Source organism: Callorhinus ursinus, unplaced genomic scaffold (genome assembly GCF_003265705.2).
Source record: "Callorhinus ursinus isolate GAN/ISIS: 27379988/994484 unplaced genomic scaffold, GSC_fseal_2.0 scaffold6, whole genome shotgun sequence".
NCBI lineage: Eukaryota > Metazoa > Chordata > Mammalia > Carnivora > Otariidae > Callorhinus > Callorhinus ursinus.
Window position 1 is genome coordinate 72847182 of NW_027397068.1, and position 27867 is coordinate 72875048.

Below are 27867 nucleotides of genomic sequence, written 5' to 3' on the forward strand. Positions count from 1 at the left end.
GGAGGTGATCTGGTGGTAAAATGCGTTTTTAGAAAGCTGGGCCCAATGGAATAGGAGAGGTTGGTTAAAGGAGAGGCCAGAGGTTAACTAGCTGAGTTAAAAGCTAAGGTACAGGTTGACTGTGATGTAAACTAGCAGTTTCCAGTCTCATTTTACTCCCAGACACACGTGACACAGATACTTTTCCCAGAGCTCCACACTCCCAAAGGGAGAGAAAGGTGTGCTAGATGATGGATACTTTCTGGATTGTCCTGTTCTTCAACTCAAGAAAGCAAACTAGTTTGAATGAATGCGAATGACCTTACACTAGCACAGAGATAATCTTGAATCAGATCTGATTTTGCCAGTTTGTATTACATAATAGAAATAACAGAATTTGTTACTATAAATTTGGTTTCATAACTAAATAACAACTAAATTTGTTGTGCATTTATGTGCCAGGCATTATGTTTTTTAAGTAAAATATCTTTAGTTCATTTAGCAACTTTTTGAAGTAGGTGACTTCAGTTTCCCTTATTCTTATAAATGGAGAAACTGAAGCACAAAATGGTTACAGGAGCTTATCAGAGGTTGCATGATTATGGATTCGAATGTTGACAGGTGGACTCCAGAGCCTGGGTGCTTATTCTGGGCCATGTTGCTTTGTGAGTCATAGGGTCACATTGGACAGTTGCAGAGCTAAAATGGGAACCATGCTGGGAAATCCGGACTCCTGGCTGTGAGAGGACAACTGAGAAAGTAACTTATGAACTTGCTAGAAAGGAAAAAATGTGAATTTTGAAAACAGCCACAAAAACTGGAGCTCCCGATAGATCGGAGGAACAGAAAAGCTAGTATAGCAGTAGATCAAAAATAAATGAGAACTTAAATATAACCAAAAGGAGTGTAATTTAGCTATTTGTCCATTAGGAAACCGCTTTAGGCCCCTCCTTCGTATCCTATAACAGAAATTTCAGATCAGTTAAAATTAAAAGTAAAATGACAATAGAACATTGGGAAGAAACCTAGCAAAATAGAAAAATAATCCAGGGGAGGTAGGAGCGTCTCTCAATAAATGATAAGAAAGACAGACAACCCAAGGAAAAATGGCAAAGTCGGAAGACAGGCAGTTCACAAAAGAAGAAATCCCAGATGGTCAGTACAACTTCATTAGTAAGCCAGGTGTAAGTGCAAATCAAAGCAATAATGAAATCTCATTTTCCTTCTATCAAATTGGCAGAAGTTTAAATGGTTGAATCATAGAGTGTTGGCAAGGAGCCTAGAAACGGGCACATGCCTGTATTGCTATGGGTAGGATGGTTTTCTGTAACTCTTTTGGGAAGGTAATTGTTGACGTACTTTTTATGGGGCCCACAAAGGCTGCTTTTGTACTTAGAAATGAATATTAAGACCTCAACTTTGGTTTAAACAATACTACATTATTTTTGATTAAAAAAATCATAGATTAGTTCTTCCTTAGGCATATGATATTGTTCCATATGTAAATCTGGCAAGAGTTTAGCAATCATTTTTATAGGACCCATGAACAGCAGTTGCAATCTAGCTGAACCGTCTTTGCCACAATTTAAAATTATTTTTACGTTTTACTTATTTGATTTCCTTTTAAAGTACTTCATATGTCTTATCTGACAATTAGAACTTAAGCACTAATAATTATAAATTCCACAGTTTAAACTTATAAATATAATAAGCCTGAAATTCTCTTAGATCTTCTAATACTGTGTCACAAGTTTCAATCAGTTGCTCAGTTATTACAACCTGTGGATTGATTGGAGTCATAATGTTGAACATTGCCAGTATGTAGAAATATCGAATACGTTCACATTCCTTGTGCCATCCCAAATGGTAATTCTTTGGTCTTAATTTAATTAATCTTTCTGAGGGTTAAAAGCTATATAGATCTACTTCAGGAAGCCTGTTACCAGCCCACAGAACTGAGGTAACATACCCACCAGGGAAGAGTGTTAATTGTGGTTACTTACCGCCAAAGCCTGGGATTCTGACCGGCTTCTTGTTGGTGACCTGGGTAGGACCCGTTGGAGTTGCTGCATCAGGTGCCTTCATTTACTGTAAGGAAGCTGGCCCCTGACTTCAGATGACATTTGTATTGTTCAGTTCTTGTGTGCACTCAGAGAAACCTACAACAGTCATCCAGATTGATCGCTGGATTGAATTTTGCATCTCTGACTCTTAAGATGTGAAAATCTCTTTTCCTCTTAAATCCTGTATTCTTTCCTTTTCTTAAAACCATATAATTCTTTTGGATATTTAAGATGATAATCTGGTTGAGTTTTAGATATAACTCATGTTTTTGTCTTACTTACGGTCTCTCCTGATAGTCTGGCAATACCTGTTAAATTTTAAAGTCTATATTCCGATAACCTACTTCTGTAAATCCTACCAGTGGAGGAATTAGCACTGTACCTAGATTTTGGTACAAGATGTATTTTTTTGGTAGCAATGGTAAGTGTGGCAAATATGCTGGCACAACCTAACTGAATGGGGATGGTTCAGTAAATTGTAGTATATTTTATTCTGATTTACTTAAGTCACATCTTAAAAGATATATATATATATATATATAAATTATATTTTGAAACAGCCAACACTTAGTATTCATTTATTTATTTATAACAAATACGTGAATGAATCAGTCACTAAAACAGACAAAAATCCCTTTTCTTGTGGAGCTTACACACTAATAGTGGAGTGGGGGATAGACAAACACACAGTGGCTAAGTAGTGCGCTAGAACGTGATGAGCGCTGTAAAAAAAAGGAAGGAGAGTCGGGTGCTGGAGTTCTCAGGAGTGTGTGTTCAAGAATATTAAACGGGGGCAAGTATCGCTGAGAAAGTGACATTTAAGCAAAGACTTGGAGCTGAAGGAGTGAGTCAGGTGGCTCAGGGAACAACCAGTGCAGGGGACAAGGGGGAGTATCTGAGCGGGGAGGGTAATTGGTGGTAGCAAGAATAGAAATCTCTCTTAAAGAGTGTTCATATAAAGAGCAGAAAAATGAGGCAGCAGCTGGGCGGAAAATTGGGTAGAGAGGATTCTTCACTTGGTGAGAGAACATGTGAATAGTACACGTTGAAGGACACGACACAATAAAGAGGGGAAAGGAAAGTGGGTAACGAGGGAAGCCTTGCCGGAGCACATTGGTGACTAGCACGGGGAGGGTTGTCTGCCTGTCTGACAGGCTCTGAGCGATGTGTTGGGGAGGCCCGGTGGCCGCGCGGTGGGCCCTGAGGCCGCCTGTGAAGTCGGGATCACCAGGGCTTGGAGCCTCAGCGAGGCCGAGTTGCGAGCTCGGCTGGGCTCGGCCGGGGACGCCGAGGGTTGCAGGCGAGGCCTGGTAGGCCTGGAGCGCGGCCTGGTCTGGCGGGCTCGGGTGAGCGCGGCCTGGCGCGCAGGGTCTGCAGGACCCGGCGCGGCCTGGCCTGTAGAGCGTGGCCTGGTCTGGCGGGTACGGGCGAGCGCGGCCTGGCGGGCCTGGCGCGCAGGGTCTGCAGGACCCGGCGCGGCCTGGCCTGTAGAGCGTGGCCTGGTCTGGCGGGTACGGGCGAGCGTGGCCTGGCGGGCCCCCGGGCGCGCAGGGTCGGGAGGACCGGGCGCGGCCTGGCCTGTAGAACGTGGCCTGGTCTGGCGGGTCCGGGTGAGTGCGGCCTGGTCTGGCGGGCCCGGGCGAGCGCGGCCTGGAGGGCCCGGCCTGGAGAGCGCTGTCTGGCGGGCCCAGCGCGTGGTCTGGCGGACCCGGCGCGGTCTGACGGACCTGGCCTGGAGACCGAGGTCTGGCAGACTCGCCACGGCCTGGCGGGCCCGGCAAGCGCGGTTTGGTCTGGCGGGCCCAGGCGAGCGCGGCCTGGTCTGGCGGGCCCGGCCTGGAGACCGCGGTCTGGCGGGCCTGGCGCGCGCAGCCTGGTCTGGAGGACCCGGCCTGGAGAGCGCGGCCTGGAGGACCCGGCTCGGTCTAGTCTGGTGGGGCCTCGCCAGCGCGGTCTGGTCTGGTGGGCCCGGGCGAGCTCGGCCTGGTCTGGCGGACCTGGCCTGGAGAGCGCGGTCTGGAGGACCCGGCGCGGTCTGGCGGGCCCTGGTGAGCGTGGCCTGGCGGGCCTGGTACGCAGGGTCTGTAGGACCCGGCGAGGCCTGGCCTGGAGAGCGCGGCCTGGTCTGGCGGACCCGGCCTGGAGAGCGCCGTCTGGTGGGCCTGGCGCGCGTGGCCTGGTTTGGAGGACCCGGCCTGGAGACCGTGGTCTGGAGGACCTGGCGCGCGCGGCCCGGCGCGGTCCGGAGGACCCGGCGCGATCTGGCGGGCCCGGCGAGCGCGGCCTGGTCTGGCGGGCCCAGCGAGCGCGGCCTGGTCTGGCGGACCCGGCTTGGAGAGCGCGGTCTGGAGGACCTGGCGCGCGCGGTCTGGCGGGCCTGGCGCGGTCCGGCGGGCCCAGCGCGCGGTCTGGAGGACCCAGCGCGCGGTCTGGCGGGCCCAGCGCGCGGTCTGGCGGACCCAGCGCGGTCTGGCGGACCCGGCCTGGAGAGCGCGGTCTGGAGGACCCGGCGCGGCCTGGCGGGCCTGGGCGAGCGCGGCCTGGTCTGGCGGGCCCGGCCTGGAGACCGCGGTCTGGCGGGCCTGGCGCGCGCAGCCTGGTCTGGAGGACCCGGCCTGGAGAGCGCGGCCTGGAGGACCCTGCGCGGTCTGGTCTGGTGGGGCCCCGCCAGTGCGGTCTGGTCTGGCGGACCCGGCCTGGAGAGCGTGGTCTGGCGGGCCCGGCGCGCGGTCTGGAGGACCCGGCGCGGTCTGGCGGGCCCGGCGAGCGCGGCCCAGCCCATTTGGCGCCGTCCTCGGGAGCTGGCCGTGGGCCTGGCGTGCTGGCCGCGGCCCCGCAGTCCTCACCCGGCTCTCGTCCGGGGAGGACGGCCAGGCTGGCCGGTTGCCGCGGTTGTCTGCCGCGGTTCGCTGCGGCCTCTCCCCGAGTGCCCCGGTTGGCAGCCGGTCCCGGCCACCGGGCGGAGCGGGCAGAGGAAGAAGGCGAGGTGGACAGGCGGGTGCGATGCTGATGGGGGCCTGGCGCTTAGGAATGCCGGTGCCCCGTGCCGCGGCGGCAAAAGGTTGGCTGGATCCCTCCCAGCCCGAGGCCAGGGCCCTCCGCGTTTCCTTTTCAAGGCGGGCCCAGCTGTTATGAGGAGCCCCCGGGAGCTCTGGGCACAGGGCCGGAAGGGGCCGCTGTGTTGGGGGACAGGAGGCGTGGGGGAGGGTCTTGAAGGTGGGGGGGCTGCGGCCTGTGAGCGCCCCCTTCTGGCCGCAGCGCGTGCCGCTTCCTGCCGTCCTCGCCCGCCCTCCGTGTCTCCTGGAGCGCCGCGCTGCAGGGGCGCGTTGAAGCCCCGCCCCGTCTCCCGGCGCTAGACACGCCTACCATGGGCGGGGCTACAGGCGCTGTCCACGGGGCGCTGTCCTCGGTCCCGGAGACTGCCCGGATTCTGTGCTCTCGGGCGAGAAAAAAGATTTTCGGACAGATCTCAGGAGTTTTAGGGAAAGCGATTCAGGTAGACCTTTGCACAAAGGCAGGCGGGAAGTCAGGAGAAGGAACCAATGGACTGTGAGCCTGGTGCTGTGGGGGCAGCTCTGAAACCCATTATCCCCTCTCCACTGGAATCTTAGTTTTTACCCTACTCCTCTTCTTCCTCTTTTATTTCTTTTTTAAAAGAAGATCTCAGGTGTTTATATCGAATTGGACCAGTTACAATCCTGAGTTCATGATACACAGTCATAACTAATCTGTAGACTAACCTTTTTCTGTTCTTTCTTTCTTTCTTTCTTTCTTTCTTTCTTTCTTTCTTTCTTTCAAGATTATTTGAGAGAATGGGAGAGTGAGAGAGAGCATGGGGGGGGAGGGTCAGAGGGAGAAGCAGACTCCCCACTGAGCAGGGGTCCCGAGGCGGGACTCGATTCCTGCGACTCCAGGATCATGACCTGAGCCAAGGCAGATGCTTAACCAACTGAGCCACTCAGGCGCCCCTTTTTTGTTCTTTAATTGGCTGTTTTGGATAATGTGATGAGCCCCATCCCTAACAAAATCTAGTAACCTGAGAATAACTACTGTCTGTGTGTTTTCTCCATCTTCTTGTCTCCCTTCAGTGGGAGTAATAATTAGCGTGTATTTAAAATTTTCTTCCCTTTCTTTGTCTCTGTCTTTCTCAAAAGTCTCTGCATGTGTGTGGTATTTTTATCTTTATGGAAAGTGTGTATCATGCTATGTGTAATTTTCTGGGACTTAAAGTGGTAACAATGTTATGTTGCTCAAGATCGGCCATCTTGTTATGTTTCACTGTGGTTTGTTCCAAGGAACTCATATAATGTGTGGCTCTCCCAAAGGTAAGTTATTCACTGTTCTACTGATGGGCATTCGGGTTGTTTCCGGGTTTTGCTTATGTTTCATGTGTTTCACGTGCATGGGTTTCTTTTGTGTAGACACCTAAGAGTTGAATACGTAGCTCATGGGGTACATGAATGTTCAATTTTGGGACCTAATACCATGCTGAAGCAATAAAGGAGAGCTAGACCATTTCTTCTCCAACGCTTGGTATTTAACTTTTGTCAGTGGAATGGTTGTAATTGGTATGCCATGTGGTTTCAGTATGCAATTCCTTGATGACCAGTGGTGTTGGACATCTGTCTCTTCATATATTTACTGACATATTTTTCTTCCCTTTGATTGATCTTATCCATTTTATATTGGGTTATCTATTGCATGTGACCCATTCTATGTCTCTAGAAGCCTTAGAGTTTTCTCTTTACCTTTAATATTAAAATTCACCGAGACATGACTAGGTGTGGGTTTTCCCTTATCTCTTTTTTTTGTGTGTGTTCTTTCAGGTAGAGCTCATTTTGTTTCACTTTCTAAGATTATAAAAAAAAGTTTTTTATTCTTTTGTTGTGTGTGAGTATATATATTCTTGATTCCAGTTCTTTGCCAGGTCTGTATATCTCCCAGTTTATAACTAGTTTTTTTTTAAGCTATTTATGAATGTAAACTTTTAAATGTAAGAAGTCAAATATATTAATATTCTGGAGTTAATGCTTTTGAGTCTTAAGTATTTTTTTATATTAAGATCTAAACGATAACTATTTTCTACTAAGAGTTTAAAAGTTTGATGTTTATGTCTTTAATTATTTTAGAGTTGATTTTCATATACAGTGGAATGGTTGTATTTGGTATGCCGTGTGGTTTCAGTATGCAATTCCTTGATTACCAGTGGTGTTGAACATCTATCCAATTTTTATCTTTTTTCCTATATGGATTGTCATTTTGTTTTTAGTTCCCTTTATTGAATAGTCTCTTCTTTGCCCATCGAGCTATTATTCTGTCATATATCAAGGTTTGATTCATATATATCTCTCTGTGCTCTCTGTTCTAATGTGCTTGTCAGTTTATCTGTTCCTATAGCAACTTATCACCGTATTGGTATGGTGTAGACATTTTATTCTGGATTATTACAGTGACATACCAGGCAAACTGAGATGTAATCACCCCACTTGTGGGCCATTCTAAAGAATTTTGATTGTATAGCATGTGTGATGGGAAATTATTGAAGGACTTGAGCAGTTGAGTTATATGTTCTGATTTATGTTTTCGAAGATCCCATTGGTTGAGGTAGATGGGGAAAGGGGGATGGTGAGGGACGCGAGTGGAGGCAAGGGGACCGATCCTACGCTATTGCCAGAGTGTAGGTGAGAGATGATAGTGGTCTTAGCAGCAGTAGTAGAGGTGGTGAGATGTGGATGGATTTGAGATGGAGGTAGAACCATTAGATCTTTCTGATTTCTTGAATGTGCTAGACGAGAGAAAGATAAAATTCAAATGTATTGTGTTTGGGGCTTGAACAGCAGCTGGGTGGATGGAGATGCCTTTCCTCGGATGGAGAATTCTGGGGAAGGGACAGTTTGTAAGTTCATGAGCCTTCAGATGAATTATAGTACGACTTTTAATTTGCTTATGCTTGGAAATGGCTTTATGGTTATGCATGTTTTATGGTTTGTTCATGCTCTTTCCTTTCCAAATAGGTGATTCTTCTTCAAAAACTGCAACCAGATCTCTTCTGGAATTCAGCACAACAGAGAGCTGTAAGCAAAGCCCAAATCACAAAATCCAGAGTAGCATTACCTTCTTATGTGGGAAGACCTTGGTGAGTCCGCACAGAGTCACTTTGTAATGTTCCTTTTTTAAAAAATGTTTGCCCGTTAGGCATTCTTGCTATAGTGTTTTTCCGGGAAGAATAAGTGAGCAAAATTAGAAACACAACCGGAACCATCAAACCAACAACCCAAACACCATCACCATTAAGAGCCAATATGTAAACAAACCCTAGCCCGTAGTTACAACTTTTAAGTGAAACTTGACCTACATCCTGTATAAAACTACAATTCAAGGTGATTAGTATGTTTAAACTCAAAACACTGTTGAGTGTTTACATTGTAGGCATAAATTTTTTTCTTTCTAAAACTTCTTTTTCTAGCATTTTATCTTGGTAGTTTTTAGGGCAATTCATTTATTTTTTAAAAAACTGTTTTTGTTTCTTCACTTACATTAAATTGGAGAGACCAGCATCTGTCTAGGAGAAGTCTTGGCGAATAGGTAATGGCTATTAATCATACATTTTTGAGTGTTAATAATACTGCAAGGGGACATCATTATTTAAAGCATGATGTTTGTTCTTACTCTTGCATATTACATGTGAGTTGTTGGTTTTAATCTCTGGTATATAGAAAGGGACTTTCAGTAAATAATTGCTAGCTTTTAGGAGAAGCAATTTATATACAGATCTTACAGACGTTCTCTAATCAGAGTAAGAACCCAAGTGTTTAGAAAAATAAGGTTGAGCGAACTCATGTGGGCTACCAGATTGCTTTAAAGTATCATTTTAGAATTTGGTGCTATGACTGTTGCATCTTCAGGCCCATAATGTCTCCTCTGAAGAACTTTAAAAATAGAACTTAACATTGTTAATTTTGGACCAGCCTGTCAGATGCACTCTTGTCTATGTTGAAACCTTAGAAAAAGATCTGTTTGCAGTGGCATGAAATATGGAGGTCTGTGTTACAGAATAAGCTAGCCTCTGCTTTAATTTTAACTGATTTCCTTCAAGAATTCTGTGTTCATCATATGAGAACCAGAATTGCAAAGAACTCCCTAGATTTGCACATGGGAGTGTAGAGGTAAATTTGGTGTCACGTATCACCCAGCAGCGCTGTGGTTGACCATTTTGGAGTCGACCCTGGTTGCAGTCTGTGTGGAGGGGCTGCTGCCCTTGAGTGTGGGGGTGTCTAAAAAGCGAGGCTGCTGTGTGAACTCGGTTGGGTCCAGATGGGCCTCCGTCCTCAGCTTACAGGAAGTATGAGGTCACATTTTCTGGCTTTGATTTTGTTGGCATTTGGTTAAGAGAACATTTGGAGTTTGAGAGTGGAAGGGCTCTAAGGATTGCCTCCCATGAGTTTACTGTGCTTGCATAGTTGGTGCAGTAGAACAGTTTTGGACCAGTTATACCAAAATTCCAACGTGATTTCACGAAGCTTTTGTCTCATAATTTCTGGGTTTGGGAACTTCTCAACGACCTTGATTAACTAAAACAGTTGTGTCCTCCCTCTTTCTCCTTCTCGCTGCTTTTAAAATTTTCATTAGCCTTTACTGTTTCTAACTTTCGGGGGGGGGATACCCCGTACGATATGCAGTATGGTAACTTATTTTTACTTTTTTTTAAAAATAGGGAACTCCTGAATTTGTAACTGCGACAGGCTGTATGCATTACTTCGAGTGGAGGACTAGTGCCGCCTGCAAGAAAGACATGTTTAAAGCCAATAAAGAGGTAAAAAGGGGATCCAAGGTCATGTGCTTACAGAGGACGTTCTGGGACCTTTAAGATTTGAAATACTGGCACAAGCCTTTTGGGGTAAAAACCTTTTTTAGTTTTCAAATGCCATTTGAGCAGAGATGCCTTGTAATTTAATTGTTAAAATAATGCTGGGTGGTTTTTATTTTTAGAACAGGGCATTTTAAATATCCCAGGATGTGATTAGAAGTAGACTGGCTCCCCATCTACTCAGTTAGGTAGTTAGTTCATTCTTGGTTTCTAGTACTGTGCAACTCAGTGACTGACATGGGTGAGCTTATGTTTGGATTATTCACTCTCCCTCCTAACCGCCCCCCCCCCCGCCCCGCCCAGGTCTGAAAGTGGTTTTCCATGCTTCTCTAGGCGACAGGCTTCACAGGTTGATTATTTTCACGTCTCTCCATTAAGTTTTATGTTCTGAAGCGTTGAGTTCAAAGACTCTCTTAGGCTCTAGGAACTGAAAATGGGAGTAATCGGTTATTTTCACTGATGGCCCCCAGTGTCATTCAAGAAGGGCAAAAAGAGAGGAGTTTGTTTGTAAAAAATAAAGCCAAATGAAGCTGTAAATAATGAATGATCAGTGGTTTTTCAAATATGGTAGTCTTTAAAAGAAAAGACAGTCTGGTAATAGAAGTGAAAGAGGCAAAATGTTGCCTCCTGGAAAAGAGCATAAGGGACACTCCATGAGAAAAAAATGTCAAGTGTGGAAAGAGTCAAGGCCTAATACAGTGACACTGACCTTGAGGTCACGGTGTCAAATTGGAACCTTGAATTTTAATGCTTCGGTTAACCTGTGTGCCAGCACATGGTTCGTGGCAGGAAAAGCATCTGAGAACCACAGAGGGATGTGCCTCCACCTCCCCTGTGGGACCTCAGAGCTGTCTGGGCCCCACAGAAGTCCTCCTGGGCTCTGGTTCTCCAGCTCAACAGTGATACCCATTTTTCCTGTTTTGACGAGTGTCTTCTTGCCTTGCTTTTCTGAACTGACTGTTATGTCTCCCACTACCTGGGGAAAAATTGCTTTGCAAAATAAATACATAAATAGCTACTTTGTTTTCTGTTTTCTTTGTGTTGGAGGTCAGAAGTCACAGACTATAGCCCCTGGGCCAAAGCCTGGCCCGGGCCATGTTTGTACAGCCCCAGAACGAAGAACAGTTTTTACATTTGTACAGGATTGTGAAAAAAGCAAAGAAGAACAAGACAGACCTGTGTGACTCACAGAGCCTGAACTATTTACTTTGTTTGCCCTTTATAGGAAAGTGAGGGGGCCCCTTGCTCTAAATCAGTTTTTGATGTTTGAGGGGAGAAGTGTATAGTCCATGTTTTTTCTCAAAACAGTGACATTTAATTTCTCTTAGAAGCTGATCTAAAGATGGATGAGAAATGTGCACTTTGTCCTCAGCGAGCCTCTCTTTAAGTCTGTTTGGCAGCCGGGGCTTTATTCATTCAGTTTTCATTTATGGAGGGCCTGTCGTGGGCCAAGAAGTAGGAATTTCATTAAATTTGGAAGGGTTCTTGCTTTTAGAGAACCCCTAGACGAAGGGGATGGAGGGCAGGTCCTCGTTCACGGCCTGGATCCGTTGTGCCTCAGGTGCAGGTGACTCGAGACCAGAAGAGTGGAGGAGCGCGGTGGCCGCCGAAGCGACAGCGGCACCATAGCAAACCCTGATAGGAGCGGGTTTCCTCCTCCCTGTCTTCAGTAAGGTTTGATTCCACCTTTCCACCTTACAGGCAATCCTATCACTTCAAAAACGGTAGTGAGTGTTTTATGTTAAAAAAAAAAAAAAACAATCCAGATTTGGTTTAGTGTCACTGGAGTCTGGATTTCTGTACCTCATTTCAGTTGTCAGTTGCTTTGTCCGATTGAGAATAATTAGGGGGCGAACCTCACAGTAGTTCAGACACTGCCCTTACAGACTTGCCGGTATAATGCTTGTTGAGTGGATTCTGGTGGAGGTTGTTTTAAGGTAATAATTTCTTTAAAATGTTTTGGACGTACATCCTCTTACCATAGCACTCCTGGGAACACAGAGAATTCAGGACTGGCGTGCTCGTGTTCTTACCAGAGTTACATAAATGCAGTTCATATACGCCCGGCGCTAACAAGTTGATTCACTGTGTGGTGTGTGAGGCTGGCCAACGACCTCCTTCCCCCGAGGCTACATTCCTTCTCTTATGAATGTCTCCATTGCTTTGCTTCGTGGAGCAGGAAGTGGGGAGGACTTTCCCCAGGAGCCTTGACTGTTTTTCCGATGCACGCTCCAATTCTGTGGGGTGCTGCGTTAGGCGTGTCTTCTATTCCTTCCTGGAGTAGAGAGCCGGCCAGAAGTGGCTAAAACTGCCTCGAGCCGGGAGTCCGCAGACCTTGCTTACTGGAATCTCTCAAGCCGTTGGTGAAACTGAGCTAGCTGAGAACTGCGAGCTCTTTCAGACATGGCCCCGCTTTCCTTCCTGCCGGCTGCCAGCCTGCTCCCTTCTCTCAGAGGCCTTCATTTCATAGCTGGGGAGTCGCTCCTTGTGTCCCATTCCCACCGCCGGCCCCTGCTTGAGTTAACTGTTTCTGCATTACCCTGCTGGAGGATGACAGGCTTTCCATTTGCAGGATGATGGACGCCGTGGTCACTTTTCACTGGAGCCTCATTACAGTCTGTAGGAATCCCTTTGATTTTGGTTGCTTTTCTGGAGGGTGCAGTGTGAGGCCTGGTGTCTGGTCTTCTGACCTTGCTGGCTTTGTGTGCCTGCCCCCCCAACCCCCCCAGTCATCAGTGGGACCACTGATCCACTGTGGGCGTGGGGAGAGTTTGCCTTAGGGGTCTGGTTGAAAGGAGTTCACGTGTACCCTGAGGTTTCGAGGAGGTGCCGGTTGACTTGATCCATTAGATCTCTGTGAAATCTCTGAGAACCAGACTGGGGAAAAGGGTTAGTAGGTCAGAGCATTCCTGCAGGTTTGGTAGCATCTTTCTAAGAAAAATTTGTTAGCTAAACAGTAAGCAGTTAGCTTTTGTCATAGAGATCTATCTGCCTGTGAATAGCCTCAGTCTAAGAGACTGAACACATACCGCTTTTGCACCATCGTAAAGTGGAAAAATCGTAAGCGAACCACTGTAGGTCAGGGGACCGTCTGTTGATCAGGGATTCAGTTTGAAGGCAGAACTGACAGGACCTGCTGATGGTTTTGGGTGTAGAATGTGAGGATCTAGGATGATCTTAAGGTTTTAGCTTGAGCAGCTGGTTGGATGCTGAGATGGAGAGTACTGGAGTAAGAGCGGGTTTGCAGGGAGAAATCAAAGGCCCGTTCATTTTTATTCTTCTTTTTTTTTTTTACTTTATTTTTTATTGTTTAAATTTTTTGTTTTTTATTCAACTTAGTTAACATAGAGTATATCATTAGTTTCGGGGGTAGAATTTTTTATTTTTTATTTAGTTAACGTGGAGTGTATTACTAGTTTCAGGGGTAGAATTTAGTGATTCCTCAGTGGCATATAACAAACACCCAGTGCTCATTTTTAAATGTTAAATTTGAGATGCTTTTGGGTATCTAAGTGATAATGGGAAATAACAGTAACAAGTAACACTTACATGGACTTGACAGGAACTGTCCCAAGAACTTTACCTACAGAAATTCATTCGGTCCTCACAGCAACCCTCCGAGCTAATGACTGTCATTATTTCCATCGGACACGTGGGGAAACGGAGGCGCAGAGGTCAGAGTGGCTCACGGTCCTACTGTCAGCAACCAGAGTTTGGAGCCGAGCACTCTGGCTCCGTCGTCTGCTGATGACCAGGGTCGGCTGTGGTTGGCTCGGAAGTCTGGAGTTGGGCAGGAGATGACCAAGGGGATGAGTGTAGACAGGGAAGTGACCAGAGAAGTCGGGTGTGGAGCACCTCTGCACTAAGGGCTGGAAGGGAGATGAAGAATGTTCCCAGGAAGCTGAGAAGGAGCAGCTAGCAGGTGGAGGGAAACGCAGAGCCTCTGGGGGGCCAGACAGCAAAGGAAAGAATGGGGCTGGGCAGTAGGGAAGGGCCAGTGGCACTTGAATGCCACTGTGGGTGAGGCCGGCGGAAGGCTGAGAATGCACATCACATCTGCAGCAGGTGGTTGATGGTGACTGGGTGGGGGTGGTTTTGGTGTGGTGGGGACAGCAACCTCCCGTGCCCATGTTCAGGAAGAATGGAAGGGCAGGAAGGGGAGCAGACGAGGTTGGAGCAATCAGGTAATTTCACCATAAATTGCAGAGCTCCAGGATGGGGGCCGAGGGCAGTGGAGGGGTGAGGGAGGCCATCTGTAAGCTGGCAGATACTGTAGCATGCTGATGGAGATGGGGCGGTCGGGAGGGAAAGACATGGTGCTCCGTGCAGAGCAGCTGAGGCACTTGTTGACCTTTGCTTTGTTTCTTTTGTCTCCGGGGGACCCCACGGCCTGATAGACCCTAAGCAGTGGAGACTGGTGTTCTGTGACATTGGTCAGAGGCTCTGCTGAGCCAGTACCCCAAGAAAGTGGGTGTCCAAGACTCACTTTTTCTCTTCCTCTCTGCCAGGTGCCGTGCTATGCATTTGATGGAGAGCTCAAGAAGCATGACTTAAATCCACTGATCAAGATTAGCGGGGCTTACTTGGTGGATGACTCTGACCCGGACACTTCCCTGTTCATCAACGTTTGTAGAGACATAGGTAGGTTTGGGGCTGGTGGTGGTGAGGGATTTCTTAGAAGGCTTCGCTATCTTTGCCCTTCCACCGTTTATTCCTAGTTGGATATCCATGTCACTGAGTCGGCCCTCTGAGGAGGCAGAAAGATGTTCTCTGTACATAAGCCCACCCCTGGGCCCCCAGTCAGTTCTGGTTCCATCACCGATTTTATCCAGACTGTTGGTCCATCTCAGTGAGTTCTCTCTGCCAGCCATTTTGATTCCAGGATTCTCGGGTATCTGACTTCCAGCGAGATGGTGGGAGAATGAACGGGGTGGGTGTGCTGGGCACCCCGAACCAGCTGCAGCAGGATGAGTCAGCCTTCCGGGGAGGGGCTGTGGGGAGGACGGCCTCGAGCCATCAGTGGGCTTTGAGTTGCAGGCCAGGCGACAGGGAGGGAAGGATGGTCCAGTGACCTTGGGAGTTGGGTTGTGATGCATATTTTGTCCTAAGCCAACTTCTTGCCTGGCTTCCTCCTCAGGCGCCAGAAGTGGTGTGAGAAGCTTGGGTGTCTTTGCTAAATAAGCCGAAGGCTGTAAATGGTCTTTATCTAAATAGGGCGTTAAGAAGTTTTACTAAGCCTTTGTTTTGTCAGCACTTTCTAGAACCTAGCTTTATATGTTTTTCAGGGAGTTGTTAGTCCCGTAGACCAAGACTTGTTTTTCTGCTACACCAGCAGCAAGTGTGTCACAAGTAAATTAGCAAATGAAAAGATCATTTTTAGTGTTTTCTTTATGTTCTTGTTTCTCACATTGTACATGGGACTTTGGCCTTAGAAAAGTTTGGAAAAAATATTAGGAATAAACTCAGTACAGGAGGGTGTGGCTGGGTGATAAGTGTATGAGTTTACGGTGAATTGTACAAATACATTATGTACCAGTTTGATTATTTCTAAACAGTTTTAAAACGTGAGTATACCACATACGTGCTTCACTAAAAGTGACCAGTGATAGTTTTAGATTTTTTTTGTGTGTCAGGCTCTTTACATCATTCCTTTGTTCTCCATGGACGGCTTTTAATATTCTTTTGGAAAAAGGCAGACAGACAAAGCCTGTGTCTTAAATGGGCCCATAGCTCAAATTTGATTATAAAGCTGAAGAGTCTTGCAGATTATTGAATTCATTTTAGTTTAGAAAACATTAAGATTCCTGGTCTTTTATCATTTTGAGGATTATCTGAATTCAGTGGAGATTTTCTTACAAAAGTTTTTTTCTTTCTGATTGTTGGCAGTTTGGGTTGAACTTCAGTGACTTTGACTCACAGTCATTTTGTAAATTTATAATTCAAAGTTAAAAAAAAATGGACTTACCAGTTTCTGTCCAGATATTCTCCATCCCCAGGAAGTTGCCTCGGGCCACAAACCTTGATAGTGACCCTGAGAACCTCAGGAGCAGTTGTGGGCTTGCGGCTGTGTGTCCTGTCTGCACACTCAGAGCGCATGACTCTGTAAGCCCTCAGCAAACCAAGGGATCTGCTGAGCCGTGCACAGCAGGGACACGGTGTGGACTCAAGCCACCCCCTGGTGCAGTTTTACGGGACGGCCTTGACCCCCTAAAGGTCCACCTCCTGTCATACTGGAGAAGATAGGGCTTTAGTGAAAGACCCCCTCTGGTTGAGAGGGCTTCAAAGACCAGGCTGGGCCATAGCGACTCCTTTGCGGGGCACATACTCTTTGAGCCCCTGTCATGTGTGAGGCTCTGAGTCACAGCTGTGGATGGAGCTGGAGTTCGGTACAGCACCAGTGATGGGCCTGGGAAGTGAGTAAGGCTACTGCCGCGTACAAGCGGAGCGGCGGGTGGTCTGGTGTCTGCGTGTTGTTCTGGGCACATCTGGATGTTCTCGAATCCTCCCCCAAATCACAGTTAGATAGTTGTGTCATTAGAGCAAAGTTAGAGACAGCAACTGGTGGTTTTAAGGTCTCGACCCAGAGCTGTATGTAGGTTCTTTCCATGAATCTCCACATCTTCCCACCAATCCACGGATCACCTGCGTTTTCTAGTTTGTTTATAGCTTGGAGAAGGGGATAATGCTCAAGTTCGTGTATCTTTAGAAAAAGGAGGTGCGTACGTTCCTTGAGTACAAATTATGTGATAGTCCCTGTTTCTCGTCGCCTCTTCCCTACCAGGTGCAGAGTGAGTGCCTTGCAGTCTTGCCTCTGCTTCCCAGCAGCCCCGGGGGGCAGGATGCACGCACGTCATGCATCTGGAGAGGCCCCTGGTGCGCCCGCGGTCTCTCAGAATGGGGTTGGATCCTACCTCGTTTGTTGTTTCCAGACTTCTACTACTTTGGGTTGCTTTGAGGACTTTCAGACCTTGGATGATTGTTGTCAAGGGACTCCTGTGCGTAAGGTTGAGTGTGATTACCTGTGATTACCTGTCCTGAGGTACCGTCTGATGGATGTCTTACAGACTCGCTACGGGACTCCAGTCCGCAGTTGCGTGGCTGTCCCCCCGGCACAGCTGCCTGCCTGGTGAGAGGGGGCCAGGCCTTCGACGTCGGCCAGCCCAAGGAGGGACTGAAGCTCGTGAGCAAGGACAGGTGGGTCTGCGTTGGTGTGTGTAAACCTCAGCAAGTCCCTACAGATGCTTGTGAAGTCACCCGTGGTTGCTGCCAGTCACATAGGCTGCTTTGCTTGTTGATTGTCTAATTACTGGTCGTTATAGCCATTAAAGATGAATATCCTGATCCATCCCATAACCATACAGGTGTTCGGTTCATGAAATAATCCCTGCCTTAAGGCGTGTTCTGATAGTTTCTGTGTTACTCATGAAGTTGCTTTTATGTTCCTCGTTCTCTGTCCTTTGAGAACACCATCGTGGAGGGGCAGTTTGCTTCCTGCCTGGGGTGTGGTGAGCACCCTCGTTCCCGGTGTGGGGAGGTTTGTTTCTTACAATATGCTGTGTTCTTGGTACATGCTTACTGCCTTCCTTCATACCTTGAATTAGCAGAGAGATGTTTTTGTCCAGTGTGTCCCACGCCAGCCAGCATGTCTTAGATCACGTCGTAGATTCCAGAGGCCTTTGGTAGATGCCTTGCTGTGGCTTGTTCTAGCACAGAACTGGTGGTGTATCGGGGCGGGTGCTTCTGTCCCCAGAAGACTCTGGAGCATAACCTAAATTTAAAAATGTTTGGGAGGTTTTATATGTGTGTCTGTATTAGTTTGCCAGGGCTGCCATAACAAAGTGCCATAGGCTGGCTTCAGCAACAGAAATTTATTTCCTCTCCATTCTGGAGGCTGGGAGTCCAACGTGTTGGGAGGGCTGGTTCCTTCTGAGGCCTCTCTCCTTGCCTTGTAGACAGCCACCTTCTCCCTGTGTCCTCACAGGGTCTGTTCCCTCTGTGTGTCTGTGTCCTGGTCTCTCCTTCTGATAAGGATGCCAGTCATATCTGGTTAGCTCCACGCCCACACGCCCCGCACTCCTGTGGCCTCATTTTTACGTCATCACCTCTGTATAAGCCTTGTCTTCGAATACAGTCACATGCTGAGGTCCTGGGGATCAGGGCTGTGGAATATGAGTGTAGGGGGACACCATTGGTCCCATCACACTGTCCTGAGTGACAGGTGGGTGACTCCTCACAGGGGAGAGGGGACTCTGCACAACGTGGGCATTGAGTGAGAGTTCAAGCTTGTCTTCAGAGAAAAGGAAGGTCCCGTGTTTTCGGCAGCTCTATGGCCTGCGCGCCAGGAATAGCAGGCATGTCCCGCCGGGAGACCCCTGCGTACTCGGGCGGCTCGGGCTCTTCCTGGCTGTGGGAGGTCACAACGGCTGGGCCACTTGGCTGTCTTCAGGTTGAAGAGAAAACGATCCTGGCTTCCACTTACAAGTTATTGTTTAGAGAAGTAGTCGTGCAGCCTCGTGGACAGAGATGCTCGGCCTGCTCGGCTGTGTTTATTTTGTTTTCTTCGATCGTTTATAGTTTTTCTTCTTGTTTGTCTTACTTGAGCAGCTTTTCTTAGTATTTAAATTTACATGTTGGTCATTTTATTTATTTTTAAAAAGAAAATAGCATTCATTGAAGTTTACTTAAAATCTGTTTGTTTTTTTTTTTAAATGGAAATCGAAGGTATTTCATACTATGGCTTCTTTTATGGTTTAATGTTCATTCTGTTACTCCTGGCCCCCAACTGAGTGAGCCGAATGCTCAGGGCAACAGATGAATTTGAGTGTAGTTCATACTTCTGTAACACTCTTTCCTCAACGTGTATTATTCAGGCTTGTCCTGAGTTACGTGAAAGAAGGGGCCGGGGAGCTAGACTTCTGTGGCGGTCACAGCCCGGCGGTGACGATCACGTTTGTCTGCCCGTCGGAGCGCAGAGAGGTGAGTGGCTTGTCTTCGGAGGACTTTCCAGCAGCGGGCGTTAGCGTGGGCTGTCTAGGAGAGCGCATCTAGGGCTGGGGCGGGGTGGCGGGTCTGGGGGCAGGAGAAGGGCAGCAAGAAAGCAGCAGCCGCGGTGGAATACCCAGGACGGTGTGCTTCCTGGGGCCGACTCTCCTGCACGCGTGAGGGTCTCCGGGGCACAGCAGCTTGGCGTTTGCTATTTCTCACCAACCCGGAGGGGCCCCTGCGTGTGTTGATGGAGGATGGCATTTTGTTCTAGTTTGTGTGAGATGATTTTAAGTGATTCGTGGAAAGATTTTTAAAATTTATATAGTAATGCTGATTTGAGTGACTGCTTGAAAAGCCATATATATAATTTCAAACCTGTGATTTCCTAGCTAGTATTTGTTAGGATGAGGCAAGGTAAAAATAGCTGATTGGTTTATAGAAACATAGTAAGAATTGAGTGGAACAGATGGTGTGCAGCCCTGGCCGAGCTTCTGCGGGCCAGTGGCTGGCGTTTGGGGGCTACTCAGGTAGGAGAGTCCTGGCCAGAAGGAAGGTTCTTACTCGAGGGTCTCACAGTGGGTCGTTTCAGCCCCTCTCCCCACACTCGCACGCGGGTGCCTGACCCTGTTCTCTGGCTGTTCACTCAGTTCTAGCACACTTTTAAAGTCCTTGCGGGTAGGGCCAGAGTCTGCTTGTCCTTGGGCCCATGCCTGGCCGTGTTGCACGTGTCCGTTGCTGTTCGAGTGTTCTAGCAGGTGCGGGGTGCTGATGGAAGGCAGATAACCCCCGGGAGGAAGGGCAGGGCTTTCCTCTCATTTATTTCTGTCTCCTCATAATAGAATGAAGGAGGAGGAGCTGAATTCTTTGGCGAGGGAAGCGAGCTCCCCCTCCCCACAAACAAACATGGAATTTGGTCTGGTTTCTTGCTGGCAGCTGGCCTGTTTTGTGGGGGGGATGTGGAGACAGAGTGTAGGCCGGGCCAGCTTTCCGTTTTATGTCCGAAGACTTGCAGGGCCACGTGGCGGCCGCTTAGCAAAGACCTGACTGATGAGTGGTCGATGTGAGCTCTGAAGGTGAATGTTAGGGAACATTTGCGGACACTTGCAGATGTGGGGTGAGTCTTCAAGCCCCATGAGACAGGCGTTCCAAGCTGGCCGGGATCTTTGTGTTGCCCTTTCCTCCCTGTACGTTCAGGGAGGAGTGGTTCATTCCACCACAGTGAGGGGAATCGGGAGTTTCCCTCCTTTCTTCTCCCTGGGATACAGGGCGCTTGGCGGCGTTAGGAAAGGAGGCCGGTTTGTTTTTCGTGGAGCAAAAGGTTCCATTCCCAGCTTAACTGTTCACCGGACAGAACTGGGTGACATACGACACCTTAACACTTGAGGGTTTCTTTAAGTGTTTACACAGGCTTACTGAATGCCCTTAGGAGCTGGAATTTTAGTCTGTGTTCGCTTTGTCATATAGATCTTTTTAAAAAAGCCTTATTGAAGTTACATACTGTAATATTCCCGTTTCAAGTACAACGAAATGGTTATTAGATATTAACCAAATTGTGCAACCACCAGCACGATCGAATGTGAGAACATTCCATCACCCCAGAAGAAACCTTGTGCCCAGGACAGTCACTCCCAGGAACCCCCAGCCCTGGCAGCTGCTAGGTGGCTTTCTGTCTCCATGGACTTGCCTTTTCCTCTCTGATGAGTGAACCTTGCACTGTGGGGCCTTTTGTGCCGGCTTCACTCACTCGGTGCTCGGCACCCCAGCCCTAGGTGTCCAGCTTCCCCAAGCCAGGTGGTTAAAGCCTCGATTTTGAGTGAGAACTGGACTTGCAGCTTTGTGTCTTACTAAGTTGTGACCTGTGTGTGTAGCCCTGGTGCTTCATCCCATGCCTGGCACGTGGCAGGCGCTCAGGAAACGTTTGCCGAGGGGTGTTCCCTGGAAGCGGCGAGGCTGTTCCTGGTACTAAGACCAGCGAGGCCTTTCTCCCAAAGAGGGTTCAAAGGGCGGCACTGCACTCCGGTCAGCAGTGATGGCATCCCTCCCTGTTCACGCCAAGCACGAGCATCTGAGCTCACCTTTGTAAAAGCAGGTCTCTGGCAGAATTCGGGTTTGTGGCGGGTGATGCCCTGGCTTTTCCCCCAGGTGCAGGAGCAGATTCAAGCAGATTCACACCGGTGAGGTGTGCCCGAGACCCCCTTTGACAACCCGAAGAAAGGGGTTACGGACCATCTCCCCAGACACACACACATGGTGACTTCCGCTCAGCTGAGGGGTTCATCTGGCCAGCTCCTTTCAGCTCCGATAGAAAGGAGGGAACAGACCATGTGCCTTCACAAGTCATGGCTGCTTGCAGAGGTTGTGGCTGTCAGGTGATGTCGAGTCCAGGCTGGACCTCAGGTGTGACTCTGAAAGAGACAAGAACAGTTGCAAATAAACAGCGTGGTTATATGCCAGGTGCTGGAACTGTGTTAGGGGCAGTTATTCAGAAACAGGAACGGAAGAACGTAAAAACCCAACAGTGTACCTTTGAACTTTTCAGAAGTCTGGAAAATCTGCATTTAAAAACACTAATTTTGCTCCTTGCAAATGGTTTCTGATAGGGCACCATTCCCAAGCTCACAGCAAAATCCAACTGCCGCTACGAAATCGAGTGGATCACTGAGTATGCGTGCCACAGAGATTATCTGGAAAGTAAAACCTGCTCTCTGAGCAGCGAACAGCATGACATCACCATTGACCTCCAGCCACTCCGACAGGACAAAGGTGAGGGGTGCTTTGAAATGAAGCAGGAAGGGGGAACGTGTGCAGAGGGGCCCACTTCGCCTCTGCCCCTGGGTGGGTGTTTCTGAAAGGGGCTTGGGTGTGCTCGAAGTGATGCCCTCACCCTCTAGCACCTGTGGACGTAACAGAGCCTCTACTCAACTATTCCCCTTTCTTTAGCTTCGTCCTCCTCTTACTACACTTCAGATGGAAAGGAATATATGTTTTATTTGAATGTCTGTGGAGAAGTTGAAGTACCATTCTGTAGTAAAGAAGCCGCCATTTGCCAAGTAAAGAAGATTGAACCCCCTCAAATCAAAGTAGCAGGAAAATACCAGAATCAAACCCTCCGGTGTGTAAACAGTAATTTTCAAGTGCATTGTGTCTGTTCTTGTGAAACATAACCGACTCCCCTTGTCTCCTTCCTCCTTCCCATTTTCCATAAAGTACAGGCAGGTCCGTTAAGCCAGCATTCCTTCCCGTTTGACGTAGGCGAGTTGCCATTTGTCACTGATCCTGGCTTTCCAATAAGACTGTTTCTGTGAAAACTGTTCGTTTTATCATCTGGTGTGTGTAAGGAACCACAGTGTAGGAAAGGTATTTAATCAGTTTAAGAGTTGATTTGGCCTTTGTATTTTAAAATGAGTTTTTCGGAGGAGTTCTGATTTTTCTCTGGCAGTTTAAGAATCTGAAATGCCGTTAGCATTACATCAAAGTTTGAAACAACTAAGAAAACGCATTCAGTACAATTCCTGTGACCCTTAATTTGGTGTAGTTATCTTCACAAAAGCGTTATGAAAATGTAGCTCTCTGCAAATGAGTATTGTCCAGGATCCCTCAGGTAAGACTGTGTTTATAGTAGTTGCTACATACACCGTGTGTTTCTTGGGCCTTATTTATTTTGTACAAAATCCAAAACAAGAGTGGAAGAGTTTTCATGCTCACAGCAAAACCTTCAGTGCTTTCTTCCAGCCAGCTATTACTTTGAAGTAAGGGGACGACAAGCCCATACATTTGGAACTCATTTCCTTTAGACGTTTTTCTCCAGCTGGGCAGAGAGCTTGCTGTTTTATGTCAGTCCTGATTTGTTGACGGTGTGCAAAAGGCTTCATGTAGAAACGCATAACAATTCAGGTTTCTTTCTTGGTTCTCCCAAACCCGTGTCCGTGTGTTGCAAACATCTAGGTACTCCGATGGAGACCTCACCTTGACCTCTTCTGGAGGGGATGAATGCAGCTCTGGGTTCCAGCGGATGAGCGTCATAAACTTCGAGTGCAATAAGACGGCAGGTGGGTGCCGGCGGCCTGTCCTTGCCCTCTGCAGTGACGGGGGCGTGTGTGTTCTCGGCAGCAGCGTGCGGACGGGCCAGGCAGACCCTCTCCTTTGGGTGTGGCCCCCTCTGGTCCCCAGACGAGGTTGCTCTGTTGGAGCGGGCAAGAGTACCCCTTCCACCCCGCCCCACCCACGACACACACATCCTGTTTCCATTTTCCTCTGCTCACTGTTTGTTTTGGGAAGGGGCCCAGCCCTGGGCTTGCTGGGAAAGCGTTTCTGTCTTGAATTCTGGCTCGCACCAAAGTGAGTGCTGGTCCAGCAGGGGTGGGTTTACTCCCCACCCTTGAGGGGTGGTCACTAAAGAGCTCTTCTTTTCTGAAGTTAGTCTCAAGATGACCCTTTATGCAAACGAGTGGCCCCGTGGTGGAGGCTGGACGTGGGGGATTGCAAGAGGTCACCGGGCAAGTTTAAGTGGAACGTTTGGTTTTTCTGAGAGATTAGGATGAGCTTTCTTGAGGTCATAATGGCGCCAGCATTTCAGAAAGCCATGTCGCGGTCCGTATCTTGAAGCTCTCGGGCACAGTCTGCATCTGCAGCGAAGTGATGGGATCGCATCATCATCAGAGAACCATCCCGTCCGTTGGCCTCCAGGCTGGGACCCCAGGTGTGCGCAGGCGGACTGAGCCTCTGCACGGAGCTCTCGTTTTGGAGCTGGCCCGGTTCCAGTCGGCTGTACAGCCGCAGAGGCTCGAGAGGCTGCCCCACCCCTGAGGGTCTTTCTGGCTCTTCGTTCTGTTTGTTTTTTGTGTTTCTATGGCAGAGCTTTGACCAGCGGTCATGAGGCAGGTTCCTCTGTGATTCAGCAGGGGCTTAGGGGAGAGGCAGCTGAACACGACGTGCCTGTTCTAGAAGCTCGAGCCTATGACGCTGAAGGGAGCCAGGGAGGTTGTGACGGGCCCCAGGCTCTAATAAATTGCCTTGGGAACAGGCGAGGAAGGATCCTGGAGTAGAGCAGATAGGAAGGCTTTAAATCAAAGTGCCCTTTACTCCTGCCGCACCCCTGTCCCCACCTCTGCTTGTCTTCCCAGAGTGTGCACTCCAGTCTCACCCTGGAATCTGCTTGCTGGCCCTTTTGATAACGTCCACGTTCAAGTAGATTTGTTCAACATACGTTTTGTCCTTATCTATCTGCTTAGACCCCATGGGGCCCAAGGATACCGTAATGGCTGCGTGCTTTCCAGGCGCTCAGACTGGGAGTATAGAGGGAGAGACGGCACGGTGCCCGGAGTGCAGGTCATGCAGGCTGGACCAGGGCTGTGGGCGAGTGTTGCACCCCAGACCTTGTCAGGAGGGAGGCAGCGAGTTAGCAGTTTGGGGTGTGGGCAGCGAGGAGGATTAGGGCTGTCCGGGAAAGAGGAGGTGCTGCTTGGTGAGCTCTGTGGGCCGAGTTGGAGTAAGCCAGGCACGCAAGTAGGGTGGCTGTGGGGACCGGTCTCTGTGGCAGAGGGAGAAGCTCATGCAAAGGCCTGAGTGTGGGCAGGTGTGACTGGGTCAGAGCTTCGGATTCAGAATGCATATGGCTAAAGATGACCCTCAAATGGAGGGTGAGAAATTTGTATGTCCTGCAGAGGACTTGGACTTTCTGTAGAAATCATTGTGGAGTCCCCAGGACTTGAGGTGGCGGATGAATGACTCCGGTTTGGGTGCCTCTCACTTGTGGTTTGAATGCCCCCCTGCTGCCCTCCCCAGACCCCCCATCTCTCTTCCATCCTCCTCACCTCTTCAGGCTTTTAGGGGACTGTCTCTGAAGTCCAGCCCTTTCGCTATGTTCCCAGGCCTGGGAAATGCACCCTGCTCCTCAACGCTGTGTCCCCAGGCCTTCAGGCCCCCGGGCCCCCGCCCTCCCCTGCTGGCCGAGCTGCTTTGCTGTTGGCCAACTCCTGTGGTTCAAGTCTCCCTCCGACCTTGTCATTACCCCCTCTCGCCGCGTTCTGTTCTGGACTTTTTATAAATGACTTGGCTGAGATCTTTGCGCGTGCACTGATCTCATTTGGGCATGCTGGGAAGATAGAATAATGATCTAAAAAGACCCCAGCAGGTGAGGAGGGTATGGAGAAGGGTACATAGTCTGGGACTGCTAGGAAGAGGCGTCAGCGCCCAGGGCTTGTGCTGGAACATGCCGGCGCTTGAAAAAAGCGCCAACGGCCATTTTTTCCTCTTTTATCTTTATTACTAAAGGTTTTCAAACATACAAGTAGAACATTACGATGAAAATTTATATGCTCACTGCTCTTTATTGAGCAGTTACTAATGTTTTGCCAAATTTGCTTCATAAAAACTCTACGTCACCACCGATGGATCAGAACATTCCACCCCATGTCTGTTCCTTCACGTGACCTCAGGGCCTTTATCACACCCAACAGGATTCACAGAGATGTCCTCATGCCAAACACTCAATGTCTTCCTAGGCTGTTTTAGTTAGGATGGTGGCAAGAAGACCAGACAGGGAGATGTTAGATGTTTTGTGAGAGGTTTTGAGCCTGCTCTCATGCTGGAGTAGGGTCATAAAATATTTACGATTCCTTCCAGCTCTGTGATTCAGTCCTTCAAACTTTGGAGCAGACTGTGTACTGTAAAAGTTATTTCATTATTATTTTGTTCAAACTTTAAGTTCTTAGAGAAAAATCCCTTGGTGAATTTTGTTTATCTGGATAAATGTAATAATGTAATTTTTGTATGTGAATGGCTGTTAATTGGTTATGTAATATAACGTGGTTTATAGTTTAAGTTGGATGTTCTAGAATTATATACGTTCACGAATCTAGGGCTTATGCATTTTTAAGACACAGAGGTGCATGTGTTTATTCTTTGAGCCTGTAAGTGTGCACATGTACACACAGCCGTTCGTTTCGGCAGCTAACATCCAGTTTGCTGTAATGGGACACTTACTGTTGGTGATCTTGTCAGATAAGGACATGAAATCGTTCTTTTTGGACGAGTGATATATTGGAATAGGCTGGTACAAAGGTACCCACAGATTTAACTGACTCACTCCGTCAAGGGTTTATTTTCTTTAGTTCAGTGCAGGTTGTCGGAGGTGCTGGTGGCGGGGCTCGGCTCTGAGTGCTCCTCTCGTGCTTCCCATCCCGTGGTGTTGCTGTCTGTAGACTTGGCCTGCAAGGACTCTGCAGAATGGGAACAGCATTTTTTAAAAAATGGGCTGGAACTAAGTGGCATGGCCCAGCTTCGGAGGCAGGGAGGCTGGGCAGTGCACTGTAGCCGCACAGCTAGAGGAGAACCAAACCAGTGTGGGGAGCGGGTGGCTTTGGAGCAGTGCTGCAGGCAGAGGGTGACCGGGTTCTGCTGGAGGGATCCATTTTCCCCTGAGCCAGCGAGTTTCATTCTTCTAAAATTCATTGAGTAATGAAATAATACACCAGTGATTATTGAAAACTAGCGCTCCCTCAAGCAGTAAATCTCAGATGCAGAACCAGCTCCAAAGTGGGGATGGATTCTCGAACCATTCCTGCTATTAATGATTTGTGAACTTACTGGTGAAAGAGAAATGCAGCGAATACTTCAAGTTTGTGGGAGACACAAATCTTTTCCAGGTAGTGAAATGCAAACCCGACAGGTCCAGCAGGAGTAAGTGGCTCGTCCTTCCGTCCTGTGGGCGGGGTGAAGAGGTACATAATGTCCGCTGTTGGGGTAGCACGCATGGAGGGAGGCCCCAGCGGTCCCAAATGGCGGGGGGCTCTTTGTTGTCAGAAGGGAAGCTGGGAGTGCCGCATCTTAAAAAGAATGGCTTAAAGTACATACGTTTAAAAGAAAAAAAAAAAGAAAGAAAAAAACCCCCACAGTAGTGTAGGGAAGTATTGCCTGTGGTTGTGGTTATGAGCCTGGCTCTGGGGCCAGACTGTCTGGGTCTGAATCCCGACTCCTCGGCTTCTAGCTATGAGACCGTATGCAAATTATTTAACCCCCACCTTAATCTGCAAAAATGGGGCTAAAACGGTACCTGTGCCACGAGATTAAATATGCCAAGATCTATCAGGTCTTCAACCCTGAGCCTGTTTTCTGCAGAGCACCCCCCTGTAGCCCTTCGATGCTCAGTGCCTGGTTCAGGTTGTGCTCCATACACCCTAGCTGCTCTTGCTGGTATTATAATTATAATGTTTATAATATTAAAGATTTCAGAGAAATTGCAATCAAAACATCATTTGCCCTTGGTACAAAATATTATTTCCCTTTGCTTTAGAACATTGTGCACTTCAGGGCACCAAACCTCAAGAAAGGCAAATCATGTAGGAGGTCCAGAGGAGGATTATTAAACCATCAAGGGGCGGAAAACAGAGCTCCGTGCCAGCCGTCCACCAGCTTGGAAAGCCGAGGGGTAGTATTTCTAGTAAGGGAAAAATGACCACAGTTTGCCGAATCCCAGGCCACGTGGATCAGGGAAGTGGCCCACGAAGAGCTGGCTTTCAGGGCTCCCTGGAGGTGTGCGCAGAGCATGGATTATGGTAGGGTGCTGGAGGCATCCGCACCGATGAAGGCCTGGTGCTCATGGATGCTGGAATGCCGGGAGGCATGCCTCTGGCTTTGGAAGATGACGTGGGTCTCCGCACGGTTCGATGGGGTGGCTGTACGCTCTCACCCTTTCTTTTCCGGTTAGGGGTGAATCTCCGGGAACTCACCCTGCCCGAAATTGCATCATAAAGCCAGCAGAGCTTCTGGGGCTAGAGCTCTGGTCTCTGTCCGCTTCTGGTGAATCCCTGTCGTCTGACGCAGAGGATACTCATGAGCCTGTTGCGGGGCTGACCACAGCCCGCGTGCAGCGAGCCCTGCCTGGTGGCTTACACGTTCCTTGTTAGTCACCCCCAGTGAACGTGTTGTAAATAGCCTGATGGCTTACTGAGACCTTCTTACTGAGGTGGAAGG

General features: G+C 48.6%; 1 protein-coding gene across 2 annotated transcripts in view; it reads left to right on the forward strand.

The window, feature by feature from the left end:
* IGF2R (insulin like growth factor 2 receptor) overlaps positions 1–27867 on the forward strand; it is a 97171-nt gene that overhangs the window by 20222 nt on the left and 49082 nt on the right. For both annotated transcript variants that reach the window (XM_073894181.1, XM_025866430.2), the window contains exons 3-10: positions 8057–8178; positions 9757–9855; positions 14418–14550; positions 16974–17103; positions 18780–18885; positions 21495–21657; positions 21835–22006; positions 22840–22943. In XM_073894181.1, coding sequence (XP_073750282.1) covers positions 8057–8178; positions 9757–9855; positions 14418–14550; positions 16974–17103; positions 18780–18885; positions 21495–21657; positions 21835–22006; positions 22840–22943 — 1029 coding nt within the window. The remainder of the gene's footprint in view (positions 1–8056; positions 8179–9756; positions 9856–14417; positions 14551–16973; positions 17104–18779; positions 18886–21494; positions 21658–21834; positions 22007–22839; positions 22944–27867) is intronic.